This window comes from Muntiacus reevesi, chromosome 4 (assembly GCF_963930625.1).
Source record: "Muntiacus reevesi chromosome 4, mMunRee1.1, whole genome shotgun sequence".
Classification (NCBI taxonomy): domain Eukaryota; kingdom Metazoa; phylum Chordata; class Mammalia; order Artiodactyla; family Cervidae; genus Muntiacus; species Muntiacus reevesi.
The window spans coordinates 24,035,287-24,054,285 of record NC_089252.1 but is presented as its reverse complement, the minus strand read 5'-3'; the positions used below and the strand labels follow the sequence as shown (position 1 = coordinate 24,054,285).

Genomic DNA, 18,999 nt, shown 5'->3' with positions numbered 1-18,999 from the left:
AATTACTTGAAAACTAGAGGAAATCCCTTTTCAGTAATGTCTTTACAAACTAGAATCTTTTTACTAGTTGTTTGAAATTTTTATTTTGATAAAAAATGTCATGTAAAAGGGAGACTTGGTACTATTATTAGTTCTATTTTAGTCTCAATTCTTTTAAAGCTAGGGTTTGGTTTGATATGTATCTTATTGTCTCAGGTTTATGTATATTAAACATTTTTATGAAATGTATTTTATGCATAAGAATGGCCAGAATGCACATGTGTGGTTTAAAAATTAGTCACAAAGCAAATCCCTGGTTATTCACTAACCCATATCAAAAATTATATAGCATTTTCCAGCCCCTTAGAGTCTCCTTGAATGCCCATGCTCCATTTGAACCCCATAATCCCAGAGATAATCACTGTCCTCTTTTTTGGGTTATTCATTCTTTTGTTTTCTTTATAGTATTGCCACCCATGGATGTATCTCTAAACAATGAAATGTTTTATTTTTAAAAACTCAACAGCAAGCACACACAATTGTGTAAAGAAAGGCAGTATTGGCAGTATTATAGAAAGGCTCCCAGGAGACGACATGTTAAGCAAAGTCTTTAACATTTTATTTTAGTAGCATTTCATTTCACTTGTTGCTAATTTTCAGTAATTTAGCCTCTCTTAAGCACTCATACTATAATAAAGCTTCTTCTCAACTCCTTAGTTAAAACTGTTCTGGTAAAGGTCTTTCATAATTTTTTGGATCACTTGTTTTTTAGGTTACTAGCCTTCTCATTTTACTTGGCTCAGTGTCATTGGATGAAATTGGTCACTCCTATTTTGTGATTTTTTAAAATTTCTTTTTATCCCCTTAGGTTCATTCCTTCTGATTTTTTTTTTTAAGTTGTACTTCTGCTATATTGGAATTACTCAACAATTTTTTATTAACTCAGTAGATTATTCTTAAGTGCCGGGATTATCTTTGTCTTGTTCAACAATCATGTCTCTGTCTCTTATCAAAGTTCCTAGTATATGATGTGGGCAGTCATGGCTTGTTAAATAACTCAGTTTTCTTCTCATGAGACATGCCTTCTTCCCTCTTGTTCCCCAGGTCCAGTCGGTCGTAGGTAATAGCAGTATTCCTTATCTGTATTCTTCTTCTGCCCTATTGTCATTTCCCCATCAAGTCTCCATCATCTCTCACTTGAACTGTTGGAGTATTCTTTTAGTTGGTGATCCTCCTTTAGTCTGTCCTGCATGCTATTGTCAAAAGTGTATTTCAGAAGTGTAGCTCTGACCTTTTTCTCTGTCTTTGTACCTTCCCTCTGTACCTTGTCAATGACGTCCATGGCCCCATAGCAGTGTTTCTCATCCTGAATTCCATGGGCCAGTAACAGCTCTGTGAACTACCTAAACTGCCGTTTTGTGTGTAGGTACTATGTGTACATTTTTATGGAAAGAGAATATAAAAATTCTCAAGGGATTCCATGATCTAATTCAGCAGCTAGCTTAATAAGACAAAATCCCGTATTCTAAAGCCCTTTCTTATTTGCCCTCACCTTTCTTTTTTAGCCTTTGTCTTTCTTGGTTATTCATTACTGCATCCTATGCCTTAGCTGTGTTGAATTATTCCCACCATATCCTTTCCATTCTTGAGAAACAGAATAACTTAGTTGTTAAACATGAAGGCTTGGAGCCAGACTGCCTGGGTACCAGGCTCTTTCCTTTACTAATTGTATGAGTTTGGCAAGAAAGTGTACCTGAGTTTTCTGATTTGTTTGAAAGAGAAAGGGGTAGTGATGATACTATTAAACACCTTATTAGATTGGGAGTCAGTAAATAAATAAATAGATTGGTCAATATTGTATTAACCAATAAATAGGTTAATACAAGTAAAACAATCAGTTTTAAGCTTTTTTTTTTTTTTCCTTTTCTGTTTTGGTCACACCATGCAGCTTGTGGAATCTTAGTTCCTTGACCAGGGATTGAACCTGTAGTCTCAGCAGTGAAAGTCCCAGAGTCCTAACCACTAGTTGTAAAAGTTGCTCAGTCATGTCTGACTCTTTGTAACCCCATGGATTTAGTTCATGGAATTCTCCAGGCCAGAATACTGGAGTGGGTATCCTTTCCCTTCTCCAGGGGATCTTCCCAACCCAGGAATCGAACCCAGGTCTCCCACATTGCAGGCAGATTCTTTACCAACTGAACCACAAGGGAAGCCCCCTAACCACTAGACCTCCAGGGAATTCCCTAAATGCTAGTTTTTAATTATCATCATCATCATAATCATCATCATTCCCTCACCTCCACACTTTTACCTCTGTTCTAACCCATACTCTTTGCCAGCTAGTGGACTTTTTCTTCTCTTAGTAAACTTAGATCAAGTGTTAGTTACTCTGAAGTCTTTCCTGTTTACTTGTCGGTCTTTTTTTTAATCTAGTATTAATAGAATGGGCTTCTAGTCTTATTCATGGTGTTTATATCCTGTGCATTTGTTTTGGATGTATAATGTGAGGTAGGAAAAGTTTTCCCCAGGTGATAACCATTTGTCCTAGTACCATTCATTGAGGAGTCTATTCATTCCCACTGATTTATGATGCCATTTTGGTCCTATACATCTCTATTCTTTTGTGTTGCTTCATTTATTCCTCAAGAACCATGTTACAGTAATTATTGTGGCTTTAACAGTAGGTTTTAATATCACATCAGCTAGGGAAAGTTCTTCTTGTTGTACTTATTAAATTGTTTCTCTTATTTTTAGCTCTTTGCTATTCCACATGGATTTTAGGATCAGACTTTTGGGCTTCCCAAAAATTCCTGTAGAGGTTTTAATTGGCAGCATTGTTTGAATTTACTGAAATCATATATTAATTTGGAGAGAATTGGCATCATGTGATACTTATTTTTCCCACCATTTCCCATCTGTTTGTCTCTCCATTAAAAAAAAATGCACTAAAAGAGGTCCATGTAGAGCACACATGAGTATGTTCTAGTATATCCTTTCCTGGCTTCCCAGGTGGAGCTAGTGGTAAAGAACCTGCCTGCCAATGCAGAAGACTTAAGAGACATGGGTTCAATCCCTGTGTTGGGAAGATCCCCTAGAGAAGGAAATGTCAACCTACTCCAGTATTCTTTCCTGGAGAATCCCATGGACAGAGGAGCCTGGTGGACTGCAGTCCTTGAGGGGTGGGAAAGAGTCAGACACGACTGAGCGCACGCACACACGCATGTGCGCGCACACACACACACACACATACACACACACACGCATCTTTTCCTAGTAGTAGTGACAGTGAAAGTGTTAGTTGCTAGGAAAGCCTTTAGTTTTTTTTGCTGTACAAATAGATCTTTTTTTTTTCTTGTTTTGTAATCTAAGTGGTTATTACTAGTGAGTAGGAATATTAAGGATTTTTATGTAATTTAATTTTGTATTTAGAAACCTTGGTGACTAGTTCTAATAGTTCTAAATAATTTTCCTATGTATTCTTTTGGATTTATTACATAGAAACTTATTTGATTTGTCAGTGCAATTTTGTTTCTTACTGCTTTATTTCATACTTGATTTATTGTATTAAATAGACTATCAGTATTAAATAAGAGGTACCTTTTAAAAATTCTTGATTTAGTGGGAATGTGTCTAAAATTTTATTATTAAGTTTAGTTGTTTACTACAGTTTTTTAACATAGATATTCTTCATTTGTTCTGTGATTCTGTCATCCTAAATTTTAAGATTTCTCCATAGAATAGTTCTTACTCAAATTAGAATCTTTTATGTGGTTATAAAAGTATGTATGTCTGGCTCCATTCCCAGATAGTCTGCTATCTAAAGTTTAGGCATTTATATTTTTAAAAGCATTGTGGGTGATCAGAGGGTTTTTTGTTTCCATTTATGGAGGTTGAATTTTATTGAATGGTTTTTCTGTATCGGATAAAATGATCATTTTTTAAAAATTGATAATATGGTTGCCAGTAATAGATATTCTATTGTTGAGCTCATTCATATGTTTCTAGAGTATACGAGTATGCTACCAGTAGTAGTGTAGGCATGATACAGGATAGTCAGGAAGAGCTAGAATGATGATGATAACTAAGTAATAATGGAAAGTAGAGAACTGTAAGAGGAGGTGGAGGGGAAAAGCATTTTAAAAGGGCATTAACTTTGATATTAAAATGCTTTAAATTGAAAGTTTTGTGATTGTGTACCCTACCAGTGGAAAAAATTGAGACTATACTCCCAGTATGTGTGTGTTTATTTTAAGACTAAGCATGTATTTTATAGTACTGATTGATACTTTATTTTATAAAGCATGGCAATAGTTAAGATGAAAAAGTTACTTTAAAGAGAAGTTTGCACAGCAGAAACCAACACAGAATTTTTAAGCAATTTTCAACCAGTTAATAAGTTTGCTTTATTTAATGTTATAAAATATTTTCATTCTTAAAGTTTTAATAGTATTTTTATTGAAAACAATGTTGCCGACTATGATTTCTAAAATTTCTTAAAATCTTGATTTAATACAGTGACAATAATTTAAAGATTTGATTTAGGTCCAAATCTTTAGATTATTGATACTTGGTATTGATGACTATCATGGCTGAAAAAGATCCTACAACACACGAAATAATAGATCCAAATGGAAGAAATATGTCATAGGTTGAGATTCCTATATTTTTCAATCCTGTTTGATAAATATCAGAAGGGCTTTTGTTGAAATTTTTATCTTCTTTGATGTTACAGTTACTCTTACAAACCATTTGAAAGTTTTTATAATGTTTTATAAGGGCATGTTCAAAACCCAATGATTATATTTATTTGGAAGATTTGAAAACAGTTTAAAAATCTGTTACCAAGTATAGATATGAGACTTAAAAAAAACAGGTGACATCCTGTTTTTTTGTAAAGTCATAACATCCTTTTAATGAATGTAACCTCCATAGTGTAAATTTATTTTAAAAGCAGTTTTTAGTTTCTACCTTTACCTGCAGAAACAGATTAATAACTGCTAAAAAGATACAAAATAATGGTTAATAGCCTTCTATTTGAGTATGAAATCAGGGAAGCTTCCTTGCAGAGAATATGTGTGGAGACACAACAACAGTATTTTCCCAGAAGGGAAATGACCGTCATTGGAGAACATCTGTTAGGTAGATGATACAGTATTGCTTGTCATTTTATTAAAAGAAAAATGAATAATCAGTTTTCTAAGCTTTACAACTCTTTAACTCTGATACTCAGATGTAAGCAAAGCTCTTGTGTGGTACAGTTTTTTGGTCCACTGCCTATCTCATTTTTATTTTAATATTTCTGCTATTGAAAGGTCTTGCTTTTATAAAATTGACTACATTGATAAAATTCTGTAATGCATAGCTGACAATCCCCATAGCATGCCCACCTTTCTTGGGATTTCTCAAATACTGCAAGTGACACATGACACTGGCATGGGGTCCGAGTGAGGACATCAAGTTGTTTTGTATGTTAAATGTCAGAAAGCCTAATTCCTTTTTGGAAAATATAAACATAGTGAACATTCAAATATTTTCTTAACCTCCATTTTGGATGCTGCAACTTTAAGCTATGTCCTAGTTACAAGCCAGAAAGTTCACAAATTCTTGATCCTGCCCCAGCATTCAAAAACTTACTAGTCCAGGTAGAGGTAGAGAGTCTCTTAATTTGAAAGTCTAAAGGACTTGGGGAAATATTCATGCTGTGGATTTAAGATAATTCTGCAGAATTCTGTATTCTTTATACTTTTGCAACTATGTCTAAGTTAATTTTTAGAGGATATGATAAGGACATCATAAGCAGTCTTCTTACCAGAATTTATTTAAAAAATAATGCCATAATTATGTCATAGTTCAGAACTATTTGAAGTTCAGGCTTTTCGAACAAATTCAGACTAGTTGTCTTCATTGTCTGGTAATGAATCTGTATCGTGCTTTATTACTTGAGGTATTAACTTCTCTTCCCTCCCCCACCCCCTACCAATGATTCTTAAGTAACAGGAGTGAAACATCTGCATCTGATAACACAGAAACTTACCAAGAGAATACAAGGTAAGCTTTGGAAATTTCTATTACTTTAGTAAATAATACCCATCATTTTGTAATGATGGATTTTTATTTTTTATTTTTATTTTAATTTTTTAAAAAATTTATTTTAATTAGAGGCTAATTACTTTACAATATTGTGGTGGTTTTTGCCATACATTCACATGAATCAGCCATGGGTGTACATTTGTCCCCCATCCTGAACCCCCTTCCACCTCCCTCCCCATTCCATCCCTCAGGGTCATCCCAGTGTACCAGCCCTGAGCACCCTGTCTCATGCATCAAACCTGGACTGATGATCTATTTCACATATGATAAGATACATGTTTCAATGCTATTCTCTCAAATCATCCCACCCTCGCCTTCTCCCACAGAGTCCAAAAATCTGCTCTTTACATCTGTGTCTCTTTTGCTGTCTCGCATATAGGGTCATCATTACCATCTTTCTAAATTATATATATATGTGTGTGTTAATATGCTGTATTGGTGTTTTTCTTTCTGACTTACTTTCTCTGTATAATAGGCTCCAGTTTCATCCACCTCATTAGAACTGATTCAAATGCATTCTTTTTAATAGCTGAGCAATATTCCATTGTGTATATGTACCACAGTTTTCTTATCCATTTGTCTTGAAAGCATTTCCCCTAAAGTCAGGAACAAGACAAGGATGCCCATTCTCACCACTACTGTTCAACATAGTTTTGGAAGTTTTAGCCACAGCAATCAGAGAAGAAAAAGAAATAAAAGGAATCCAGATTGGAAAAGAAGAAGTAAAACTTTCACTGTTTGCAGATGACATGATCCTCTATGAAGAAAACCCTAAAGACTCCACCAGAAAATTAATAGAGCTAATAAATGAATATAGTAAACTTGCAGGATATAAAGGAATCCCTTGCATTCCTATACACCAACAGTGAGAAAACAGAGAAATTAAGGAAACAATTCCATTCACCATTGCAACGAAAAGAATAAAAATACTTAGGAATAAATCTACCTAAAGAAACAAAAGACCTATATATAGAAAACTATAAAACACTGATGAAAGAAATCAAAGATGACACAAATAGATGAAGAAATATACCATGTTCATGGATCAGAAGAATCAGTACAGTGAAAATGAGTATAATACCCAAAACAATCTATAGATTCAATGCAATCCCTATCAAGCTATCAACGGTATTTTTCAGAGAACTAGAACAAATAATTTCACAATTTGTATGGGAATACAAAAAAACCTCGAATAGCCAAAGCAATCAAGAGAAAGAAGAATGGAACTGGAGGAATCAACCTGCCTGACTTCAGGCTATACTACAAACCTACAGCCATCAAGACAGTATGGTACTGGCACAAAGACAGAAATATAGATCAATGCAACAAAATAGAAAGTCCAGAGAGAAATCCACACACGTATGGACACCGTATCTTAGACAAAGGAGGCAAGAATATACAATGGAGAGAAGACAGTCTCTTTAACAAGTGGTGCTGGGAAAACTGGTCAACTACTTGTAAAAGAATGAAAATAGAATACTTTCTAACACCATTCACAAAAATAAACTCAAAATGGATTAAAGATCTAAATGTAAGACCATAAACTATAAAACTCCTAAAGGAAAACACAGGCAAAACACTCTCTGACATAAACCATAGCAGGATCCTCTATGACCCACCTCCCAGAGTAATGGAAATAAAGGCAAAAATAAACAAATGGGACCTAATTAAACTTAAAAGCTTTTTGCACAATGAAGGAAACTATAAGCAAGGTGAAAAGACAGCCTGCAGAATGGGAGAAAATAATAGCAAATGAAGCAGCTGACAAAGAATTAATATCAAAAATGTAGAAGCAACTCCTGCAGCTCAATTCCAGAAAAATAAACGACCCAATCAAAAAATGGGCCAAAGAACTAAGCAGACATTTCTCCAATGATGGATTTTTAAATTAAAAATTTTAAATTCAATTAAGTCATCAGACATAATGCTGGAAGTTAGCAGTTTAGAAAGGAATCAGTTGGTTTACGGATGATATTAAATTAGAAGTAGTTAGCTTTTCTGTGTCACTGTGGTCAGGTTTCTTCCATGCATAATTTATACAGAGTTGTCAGTATTGAACTGTCCCTTGCTGAAATTGAGGGATTAAAAGCCAGTGATGTATGATCCTCAAAATATTTTGAAATGTTGATCATTTTGATAATTGATATTTTCATTTTTCTGTGAATTTTGTGTGTATACTCTTAGAAACTAGGATAAATTACAGTTATATACCATATTTACGGAAGTCTTTAAAAAATTTTAATTTCCTAGATATGGTGTTTCCATACTGGGATACAATGGAATATTTAAAATTTTCAAGAGATATACAGTGATGTCTACTGTTTACATTAAATTAATGACTGAATTAAGTTGTTCAAATCTACTTAATAAATGGGACAACTGGGTTTGTTTTTCTTTTTGTTAAGGCCTATTTTAGAGGCACCATGAGAAAGTTCTTCCTAGACAATAAGAGAACTGTAAACTAAGATTGTCTGGGAATATCTCTTGTAGATTGTTTACTGAAAACATAGTTTTCAAAAAATGAGAGAATCTTTGATTAGTTTGATAACTGTAACTTTTAAAGAAAGAAATAGTAATTGATCAAAAATAGGAGTGCATCATTCTTACATTACAATTTCAAATTCAGTATGCTTCATTTAAAATTGTTTTATAGTTCTTCTGGGCATCCTACCTTTAAGTGTCCCTTGTGTCAAGAATCAAATTTTACCAGGCAGCGTTTACTGGATCATTGTAACAGTAATCACCTATTTCAGATAGTTCCTGTGGTAAGTATGTATGTTTACGACAGTCTTCTGTTTAAGGTATGCTGTTCTATTTATTTCCCTTCATCTGTACACGGGACAGTGGTTAATTTAGATTTGGATGGGGCATTATCAGTAAGGTATATTTTGTCATCAAAAGATTGATAACTATGAAGCAAAATGAGATACTTAAAATTCTAGTAACTAGGAACTTCCCTGGCAGTCCAGTGCAAGGGGGTAGGGATTCGATACCTGGTCTGGGATCTCTGAGATCCTACCTACCTTGTGGCCAAGAAATCAAAACTTAAAACAGAAGCATACTGTAATAAATTCAGTAAAGACTTTAAAAATTGTCCACATCAAAACAAAAAAAAATCTTATTAAAAAAAAAATCCCAGTAACTATAAGAAGAGAGACGCTTATTGTGAGGGTAAAGTAAGAGCAGAGCGTGGAAAAGTGCAGAGTGAGGAAAGGTGCACTGAGGACTCGTTACTGAGGGGAGCTTTGTAAATGGTGTCTTTGCAGAATGCTGGTGCTAGTGGTGAAGAACCCGCCTGCCAGTGCAGGAGACGGTAGAGACGTGGGCTTGATCCCTGGGTCAGGAAGATCCCCTGGAGAAGGAAATGGCAACCCACTCCAGTAATCTTGCCTCAAGAATCCCACGGGCAGAGGAGCCTGGCGGGGTACAGTCCGTAGGGCTGCAGTCAGACATTACTGAAGTGACTTAGCACATAAGCACACACATAATGTGGTACATTCTACATGAGAACATAAAGCAAAGAAGGAAAAGAATCATACTTTCTTTTTGATGGATTCATATCTTTTTGATGCTGTTTTGAGGATGTATGGGAAGTGGTGGGACCTTTCTGATGATGGAAGGAGGTAGAGGGGAGTGCAGGATTCCACCATTGTGTTCATGGGCCTCCAGCTCCAACATGAGTTTCAGTTTCAGCTGTGGGTGAAACACAAACTGAGCTGGAAGAACTACTTCCCATTTTGATACATGAATGTTTTCCTTAGAAGTTAGAAGGAAAATATAGATAAAATAAGGATTGTGTATACATCTAAGCAATTTTAGTGGCTATACTAGAGAAAAGTTGTGGAAGTGTGGCTCAGTATGCCCTCGAAGACCCATGTGTTGTCATGGAGATACCCCATCTACTTTCCTCATTAGGAGAGAGTCTGTTACTGTTTAGCAGTGCCAAAAGACATCTCTAGGGAAAAATCACATATTTAAGAGATTTCATTTCATTTGTTTTATATTGCATTAGTGATTTTTTTGTTGCTGCATTATATTCAATATAGCACAAACTTTGTCTATAGTCCAGTTACTGAAGTTCTGCTTTGTTTCATTTCTGTCTAATTCATTCACTTTTTAAGATGTACTTTAAACCTTTAGGGGCTTCCCTTGTTGCTCAGTTGCTAAAAGAATCCACCTGCATCATGGGAGACCTGGGTTTGATCCCTGGGTTGGGAAGATCTGAAGAAGGGAAAGGCTACCCACACCTGTACTCTGGCCTGGATAATTCCATGGACTGTATAGACCATGGGGTTGCAAAGAGTCAGGCACGACTAAGCAGTGTTCACTTTCAGTTTCAAACCTTAAGGATACAATTTAAAGCTTCCTTTCCTTTCATCTTATAAATGATGTTGAACTAGTAATAATTATTATATCACAGTTTTTTTATGACTCTAATGAGAATATATTCTGTTGTTCAGTCACTAAGTTATGTCTGACTCTGCAACCCCTTGTACTGCAGCATGCCAGCCTTCCCTGTCCTTCCTTCATTATCTCCTAGAGTTTGCTCGAACTTACATCCTTTTGAGTCAGTGATGCTATCTAACCATCTCATGCTTTGCAGCTCCTTTCTCCTTTTCCCTTCACACTTTCCTAGCATCGGGGTCTTTTCCAGTGAGTTGACTCTTTGCATCAGGTGGCCAAGTATTGGAGCTTCAGCTTCAGCATCAGTCCTTCCTATGAATATTCAGGATTGATTTCCTTTAGATTGACTGGTTTGATTTCCTTGCAGTGCAAGGAACTCTCAAGAGTCTTCTCTCATACCACAGTTCGAAAACATCAATTCTTCAGTGCTCAGCCTTCTTTATGACCCAACAGATGTGAGAACATCTGTACATGACTATTGGAAAAATTGTAACTTTGACTATAGGCCTTTGTTGGCAAAGTGATGTGTCTGCTTTTTAATATGGTTTGTCATAGCTTTTCTTCCAAGGAGCAAGAGTCTTTTAATTTTATGACTACAGTCACCATCTGCAGTGAGTTTTGGAGCCCAAGAAAATAAAACCGCTCACTGTTTCCATTTTTTCCATTTGTTTGCCATCAAGTATTGGGACCAGATACCATGATCTTAGTTTTTTGAATGTTGAATTTTAAGCCAACTTTTTTACTCCTCTTTCACCTTCATCAAGAGGCTCTTTAGTTCTTCTTCAGTCTCTGCCATTAGAGTGGTATCATCTGCTTATATGAGGTTGCAGATACTTCTCCTGGCAGTCTTGATTCTAGCTTGTGATTCATCCAGCCTGGCATTTTGCATGATGTACTCTGCATAGAAATTAAATAAACAGGGTGACAATATACAGCCTTGACATACTCCTTTCCCAATTTTGAACCAGTTCATTGTTCCATGTCTGGTTCTAACTTTTGCTTCTTGACCTGCATATAGGTTTCTCAGGAGGCAGGTAAGGTGGTCTGGCATCTTCTTAAGAATTTTCCAGTTGTGATCCACAAAGTCAAAGGCTTAGCGTAATCAATGAAGCAGAAGTAGATACTTTTCTGGAATTCTCTTGCTTTTTCTGTGATCCAGTGGATGTTGGCAGTTTGATCTCTGGTTCCTCTTAGGCTTCATCAACATGAGCATTGCTAACATGAAATGAGCACAGTAGTATGGTAGTTTGAACATTCTTTGACATTGCCCTTCTTTGGGACTGGAATGAAAACTGACCTTTTCCAGTCCTGTGGCTTTTGCTGAGTTTTCCAAATTTGTTAGCATATTAAGTGCAGCACTTTTTAACAGCATCATCTTTTAGGATTTGAAATATCTCAGCTGGAATTCCATCACCTCCACTAGCTCTGTTCATAGTAATTCTTCCTAAGGCCCACTTGACTTCATACTCCAAGATGTCTGACTTTAGGTGAGTGGCCATTCCATAATGGTTATCTAGATTATTAAGATCTTTTCTGTCCAGTTCTGAGTATTTTTGCCACCTCTTCTTAATCTCTTCTGCTTCTCTTAGGTTCTTGCCTTTTCTGTCCTTGATTGTGCCCATCTTTGTATGACATGTTGCCTTGGTATCTGATTTTCTTGAAGAGATCTCTAGTCTTTCCCATTCTATTGTTTTCCTCTGTTTCTTTGCATTGTTCACCTAAGAAAGCTTTCTTATGTCTCTTTACTATCCTTTGGAACTCTGCATTCAGTTGGGTATGTCTTTCCCTTTCTCTGTTGCCTTTCACGTCTGTTATTTTCTCAGCTGTTTGTAAGGCCTCCTTAGATAACCATTTTGCCTTTTTGTATTTGTTAAACCAAAATCACAGAAAGCTAACCAAAATGATCACATGGGTCACAGCCTTGTGTAACTCAGTGAAATTATGAGCCATGTGGTGCAGGGCCACCCAAGACAGATGGGTCATAGTGGTGAGTTCTGACAAAATGTGGTCCATAGTGGGGGTGTCAAACTACTTCAGTGTTCTTGCTTTGAGAGTCCCTTGAACAGAGAATACATACTGGTTAACGGTAATTGTCATTACAGTTGGTTAAGGCTGGATGTGGTGTTTTTGTTAAAAGTAGAATAATCAGATTTAAGTAACAGAATATATAATATCTCTCTTTTTATTGTGTTGCATCAGATTAGTATACTTTGTCTAAGGTAATTTGGTCTAGAAATAATCTAGTCATGAAATTTGGCCCTTAGAAGTGCTTTATGTAAAATTTTTTGGTAACATGTTTTAATACTTTCAATAATAATGTTATTTTCATAATTTTTTATTTGAAATATTCTGTTTCTTATAGACATGTCCTATTTGTGTGTCTCTTCCTTGGGGAGATCCTAGCCAGGTTACTAGAAATTTTGTTAGTCATCTAAATCAAAGACATCAGTTTGATTATGGAGAATTTGTGGTAAGTGAATTTTTCAATATTAAGAAAATACTTTTTAAATATTGAAGTCACATTAACCTTTCAGTCTAGATGAGTTTTGAGGTGAAATACTGTATTATGTTGGATGAATATAGAGCAAGTTCTGTTGCTTTTATAATAACATAGGTGAACTTTGGTTTGTATAAGTGGTGAATTTATTGTCCACCTCCTATACTAAAGAGATTATTAATAGAGGATTAGCAAACCCCGGATTAACAAGATGCTCATTTATATGAATATTATCTAGATTTAAGAAAAATTATACCTGCTAGAAAAGTAAAGTTGGTATGACAGCTAGAGGATGTATTTCTTGTGTAGTATAAATAGCTTGTTAAACTCATAATATCTACATGTGAGAGACATTCTTTTTAAAAATGCAGAGCTTATTTATTAAGTAATGAAAGTGAGAGTGTTAGTCACTCAGTTGTGTCTGACTCTTTGCAGCCCCATGGACTGTAGCCCACCAGACTCCTCTGTCCATGGAATTGTCCAGGCAAGAATACTGAAGTGGGTCCCTTCTCTAGGGGATCTTCCTGACCCAGGGTAAAGCCAGGTTGAATAGTAGATTCTGGCCTTAGTTCACTGCTTTAACAGAGTACATGAGGGAAGTTATATAAAAATGGATCTCCAGAGCAAAGCATGAATTTAATTTTTACTTCCCAAATGTGTCTTGATAGTTTAAAAAAATTAGATGACTTTTATTAATTATGAATTTGCATTTTATTCATCTTCAGTGAATTAAAAGTCTTATTAAGATTCAGCCTGACAAAAAATGGTTCATATTTGTTTTCCTGTTTAGGTGAGCACAGGCATGGGCAATTCTGAGATTGGCAGGAACAGAATTTACACATCCCTGCCCCTCAGTGTTGAAATTACATCATTCTTGATATATATTTTTATTTTGTATAATTTGCACTTTTTAGTGATACTGTATAAAAATGGTCAAATATATGTAGAATTCAGGTCTGATAATTCAGTCTGATAATTTTAGCATTTTTATGGTATAATTATAGATTATTCTGAATTCTCAATGTAAGGTTACTGTATCTGGAGAATTATGTTTAGAAAAACAAAAATATATTTTGTGAACCACTTTTGATCTGATTGTCAGATTGTTTTACCTTGCCACAGAAGAACATTTAATTTTAATTATTCGAGTTGTAAAAGAGGAGGCCTATTTTAAAGCAAATCCATGGACCATAATTGAAAGGAAACAGAATTTTTTAAGTTAAGGAGTAATAGTATAATCAGATTGAGTGGACTTTAGTTGTTATCTTTATATTATGATTAAGATGCTATTAATTCAGGTTAGCATCAGGCATTGTAACTCTCAAATTTCATTCTCTGCTGATCCTCTCTTTTGTTTATCAGTTTTTATAAATAGTTATAAATGAATTTTAAAATTTTAGATCTTATATTTTAAGTTTATGTTGTAACATAAACGATTTCAAGTATATGTAATGTGTATCAAGATGTGTAATGTATTGGGCAAAGTATTGAGTAATTGAGTATGTTTTTCTTATTGACATGTTAATATTACTTTTTTTAGAATCTTCAGCTAGATGAGGAAACCCAGTATCAAACTGCTGTTGAAGAATCTTTTCAAGTAAACATCTGAAGGCTGTAGACACCTCTGCATCTTTGTACCTGCAAGTGCCATCTTTAAGGAGAAAACTACATGAAGTCACCATTTCAATAACTTGATGTGTATATTAATAAAAGTAATTCAGTCTATTGTTTTAGTTTAATTGAAAAATAAAGGTGGGCCGTGTAAAAACTTAATTCTTTTGATAAGTTAAAAGATAAAGCTTAGGACATTATCTTTATAAACATTAAAAGGATTATATTTCATTAATAGTGAAAAGAGAATCCCTATTGTACTTATCTTTTTTGCATTACATATTTTTGAATTTTTCCTTGCTTTTGAAATTTGGTGCAGTTCCTCCCATTGACATTATTATACACAGGTAACATAGTACCAAATTCTGAATGATGGTGATTAATATAAACCTAACAAAACTGAGCCAGTTATTTGAGTTGCAAATGGAGACTTGAAGTGCTAAATGAAACAATCCAAAGGAAACTTTTTTAAATACAGAATCTAGCTGAAGAATTCAACTATAAGAAAATTGTATTTATATGATGTTTAGTATTTTTGAAGACTAGTGAGATTTCTTTAATAATTTTAACTCTTTAAAAAGCAAAAGCTCATTGTATAGATATTTCCTTTTTGCTGTTAGAAGGAAATATCAAGAGAAAAATTGATTTCTTTGGTGAACAGTTGGTAATGTCAAATCTTGTTTGTTTGGCTGACTAATTTGTAAGCCTCAAGTACAGTAAGCTGAATTACAGCTCTTTGGCCTCAGAATTTTCAGTAACAGAATTGCTGGTTAGCTATGATGAACCTTTTATTAGAAACTTGCAGTTGGTGATATTACATTCTCTCTATATATTTAAATGAGAGGTTTGACTTCGTCTCAATTTAGAAATTTGTTCAAAGCTCAAGATGTGTATGTATATATACATGCACTTTTGTATGTGTATATACACATGTAAGCATGCAATTTGTTTGGTTATATGCAGAATTTCTATTAAGATTTTTAAAAGGGACAAGTAATATGGGGTTGATGTGTTTATCTGAGTTGATTAAAATTTTGTATGTTACCAAAATTTTTAAAGTAACAGTCAAATGCTAAGTTGTCTATTTGGCTACTCTGACACCTTAAAAATTGAGTTTACACACCTACACAATTATATGTTTATATGGTGCTCATTTGTTATCTTAAAGATAATGCGGGACTGTAGTAGTGAGATGGATCCTACCAGCCACTCTGTTTCACTACATTTTAGTTAAAATTGAGTTCATTCTTAGTATTCATTAATGAAAATCATAAAATAACTTGTACTAGACGGCCCAAATCACAGAAAAAAGCTGAAGAGTGGATTAGCTGACATTCCATACTAATATAACTGTTTATGCTTTCTTTAAATTAAATAACTAAAAACATAAAATCTCAGAAGTAGTTTGCTGCTAATATATACATATGTTGTATAAAAAGGTATATTTTGGTTTTGTTAAAACCCTTGTTGACTTTTCTACAGTGAATGTTTTTTTAACTTGATTTAATAAAAATGTTAATTTTGAAACGGAGTTTTGTAAAAACCTTTTTCAGTCAAATAGTAATGACTTTATTTATGGGTAGTAATAGCAATCACCAAAAAAGCCATACATCTTAACATATACCTTGTTTCTGTCATCCTAAAGAGTGATGTTTACTATGTACTTGAACGTTTCTCTGTGGTTACATGAGTGTAATTATAAGGATAGCTGTTTAATGAACTCTTTTTTAAAAGACTTTTGACTATAGATTTTTCCAGTTTAAAGCAATAACTTCAGTACTTTCTTTCAGAATTTAGTACTTCCAGTATGTCAAGTAAAACCATTCTGAGATTTGAGAACTTCTTTAAAGGAAAATTATAGAGATCATCATTGTGTTTTGAAGTTTGTGGATTAGTTAAATACCATTTTATTGTCTTGTGTGTCTTTCATAAACGTTTTTTCATAAGGAAAATACCAACTTTTACTCGCTGTTACCTGGGAACTCCTCAGTATGGAAATATTTGTTGAAAACCTCCCATCTTTTGAGCAGTGGTTTAGGAATAGGGAGGAAACTGTTGATACTTTACACCTAAATTTCACAGTACCACTTAACAGGCCTCAAAAGTTTATGTTGTTAAGCAGAGTCTTATTTGAGATGTATTGCTTTATTTTTCAATTAAACATGGTTTTCTCCTACTTGTGTGTCTAATTAAAATTTTGTCTAGAGGCAAACATGATAGCATTTAACTCTTATAACTCATCCTGGAAGACATGTAGGAGATAACCCATTATTTTGCATTTAAAAACGTGGATAGGAGAAAGCTACCACATGCTGATGCTGTATGTTGGGAGTAACTTTACAAACCTATTTTATCTTTATTTCAAATGTTAATCAACTTACAAAGCTATTTTATCAAGTGTTCACACAGCAGGATTTTCAAGCCCTGCAATTTAATAGCAACCAGGCAGAAAGCTAGTTAACTGGTTAACAGACACTTTTTAATGGAAAAGTTACCCTTAAATAAGGTATCAGGGTTATAAGAATGTATTGCCAAACACAATGTCATATACCTGTTGCATGCTTAGTAAGTATTACAGTCTTCAGTGAATCATAACTTGATAGGAACCCCTTAGGGCTGCTACTCAAAGAATAAACCCTATCTGGAGGTGATGATATTTGTAGAAAAGGTGTGACCCAGAATACATGTGAATACATACAGTATAAAACTTCTAATAGAAATATGAATTAAAAACTCATTCTGTGATACCACTTAGTATGCAGTGTAATTTTCTAATTAGGCAGTGCAGTTCTGAAAAAGATGGGGAATAGAAATGAGTTTTATCAAGGGATTAAAGGAGGATACAGAGAATCCCATAAGTCCTCTTATTTGAGTGACAACTTGCCACTAATATCACAAATTGTTTTGCCTGTTTTTATACTCTTATAGGGGGAAGCACTCAGTAAAGATTGTATCCAGATACTTTTGTTCAATATTATTTTGAAATTTCTAGATCAGTTTTTAGTCTACAGACGCCTACAATAACTTGTCTTTTGTCCAGAACAGAAAAGGTAAAAAGTTGCTTCTAAAGCTACTTTTAAATTCTGTGTGAAAATTAAGTGAATTACAAGTGGTTCTTTTTTCATGTATGTTGACTCCTAGTGGTTCCACATCTAGATAAAACCTGAAAACTGACTGGTCTTCCTTTTGTAATAACTGGAAAAACAGGTGAAGAGTGTAACCAAATGGTTTTCCACTGAAACCAGGTAAGAACCTGACCTTTCTCATACTGTTTTCAAGGGCATTTTGTTAGGAACAAGATTTTAATATGTCAGGACTGTGTTTTCTGGTAGTAGTGTGTAACACTACCAATAGAAGCTTAAAAAGGGCTGCTGCAGTTGATACAGAAGAAGGGAGTAAATGTATCTTCATGGGATACTAAAATCTCTTAAAACAAGCAAGCCTAGTTTCTTGGACTAGGTAGCCTGGTTTTGATGGTTCTGCAAGTTGATACACTTCCTGTGGTTTGGAACAAATTGTTTAGCCTATCACCTTTGGACTGTGGAGATTAGGAGTTAATATGCAGAGTTCTTGAAATAGAGTCTGTTGTCTTTACTATTACTGTATATTCAGTACAAATTTAACAGTTAAGTTTACATCTGGCAGGTCTCTTCAATTTCTGTAAAATTTTGTTTGTAAAATCTGGATTTTTGTTTTGTTTTTTACAATTTTTTAAGGATTTATTTATTTTTTTGTTGAAGGATAATTGCTTTACAGACTTTTGTTGTTTTCTGTCAAACCTCAACATGAATCAGCCATAGGTATACATATATCCCCTCCCATCTCCCTCCCCATCCTACCCCTCTAGGTCGATACAAAGCCCGGGTTTGAGTTTCCTTAGCTATACAGAAAATTCCTGTTGGCTATCTATTTTACATATGGTAATGTAAGTTTCCATGTTACTCTTTATATACATCTCACCCTCTTCTCCCCTCTCCCCATGTTCACAAGTCTATTCTCTATGTTTCTCCACTGCTGCCCTATAAGTAAATTCTTCAGTACCGTTCTGTATACATGCGTTAGGATACGATATTTATCTTTCTCTTTCTGACTGACTTCACTCTGTATAATAGGTTCTAGGTTCATCCACCTCATTAGAACTGACTCAAAGGCATTCCATTTTATGGCTGAGTAATATTCCATTTTACATATGTACCACAACTTCTTTATCCATTGATCTGTCAATGGACATCTAGGTTGCTTCCATGTTCTACCTATTATAAATAGTGCTGCAATGGGATACATGTGTCTTTTCCAGTTTTGGTTTCCTCAGGGTATATGCCTAGGAGTGGGATTGCTGGGTCATATGGTGGTTTTATTCCTAGTTTTTTAAGGAATCTCCATACCATTTTCCATAGTGGCTGTATCAATTTACATTC

At 34.5% G+C, this 18,999-nt stretch overlaps 1 protein-coding gene across 3 annotated transcripts in view; it reads left to right on the top strand.

The window, feature by feature from the left end:
* The window catches only part of RNF138 (ring finger protein 138), a 37,277-nt gene extending 20,522 nt beyond the window's left edge, over positions 1-16,755 (top strand). Inside the window, exons 4-7 of one of the 3 annotated variants that reach the window (XM_065932393.1) lie at positions 5,977-6,027; positions 8,723-8,834; positions 12,836-12,943; positions 14,511-16,755. In XM_065932393.1, the coding sequence (XP_065788465.1) occupies positions 5,977-6,027; positions 8,723-8,834; positions 12,836-12,943; positions 14,511-14,579 (340 nt within the window). In that variant the 3' untranslated portion in view covers positions 14,580-16,755. Of the gene's footprint in view, positions 1-5,970; positions 6,028-8,722; positions 8,835-12,835; positions 12,944-14,510 lie in introns of all 3 variants that reach the window. The other 2 variants (XM_065932392.1, XM_065932394.1) reach the window with 2 other exon arrangements.
* The last annotated feature ends 2,244 nt before the right edge of the window (positions 16,756-18,999 follow it).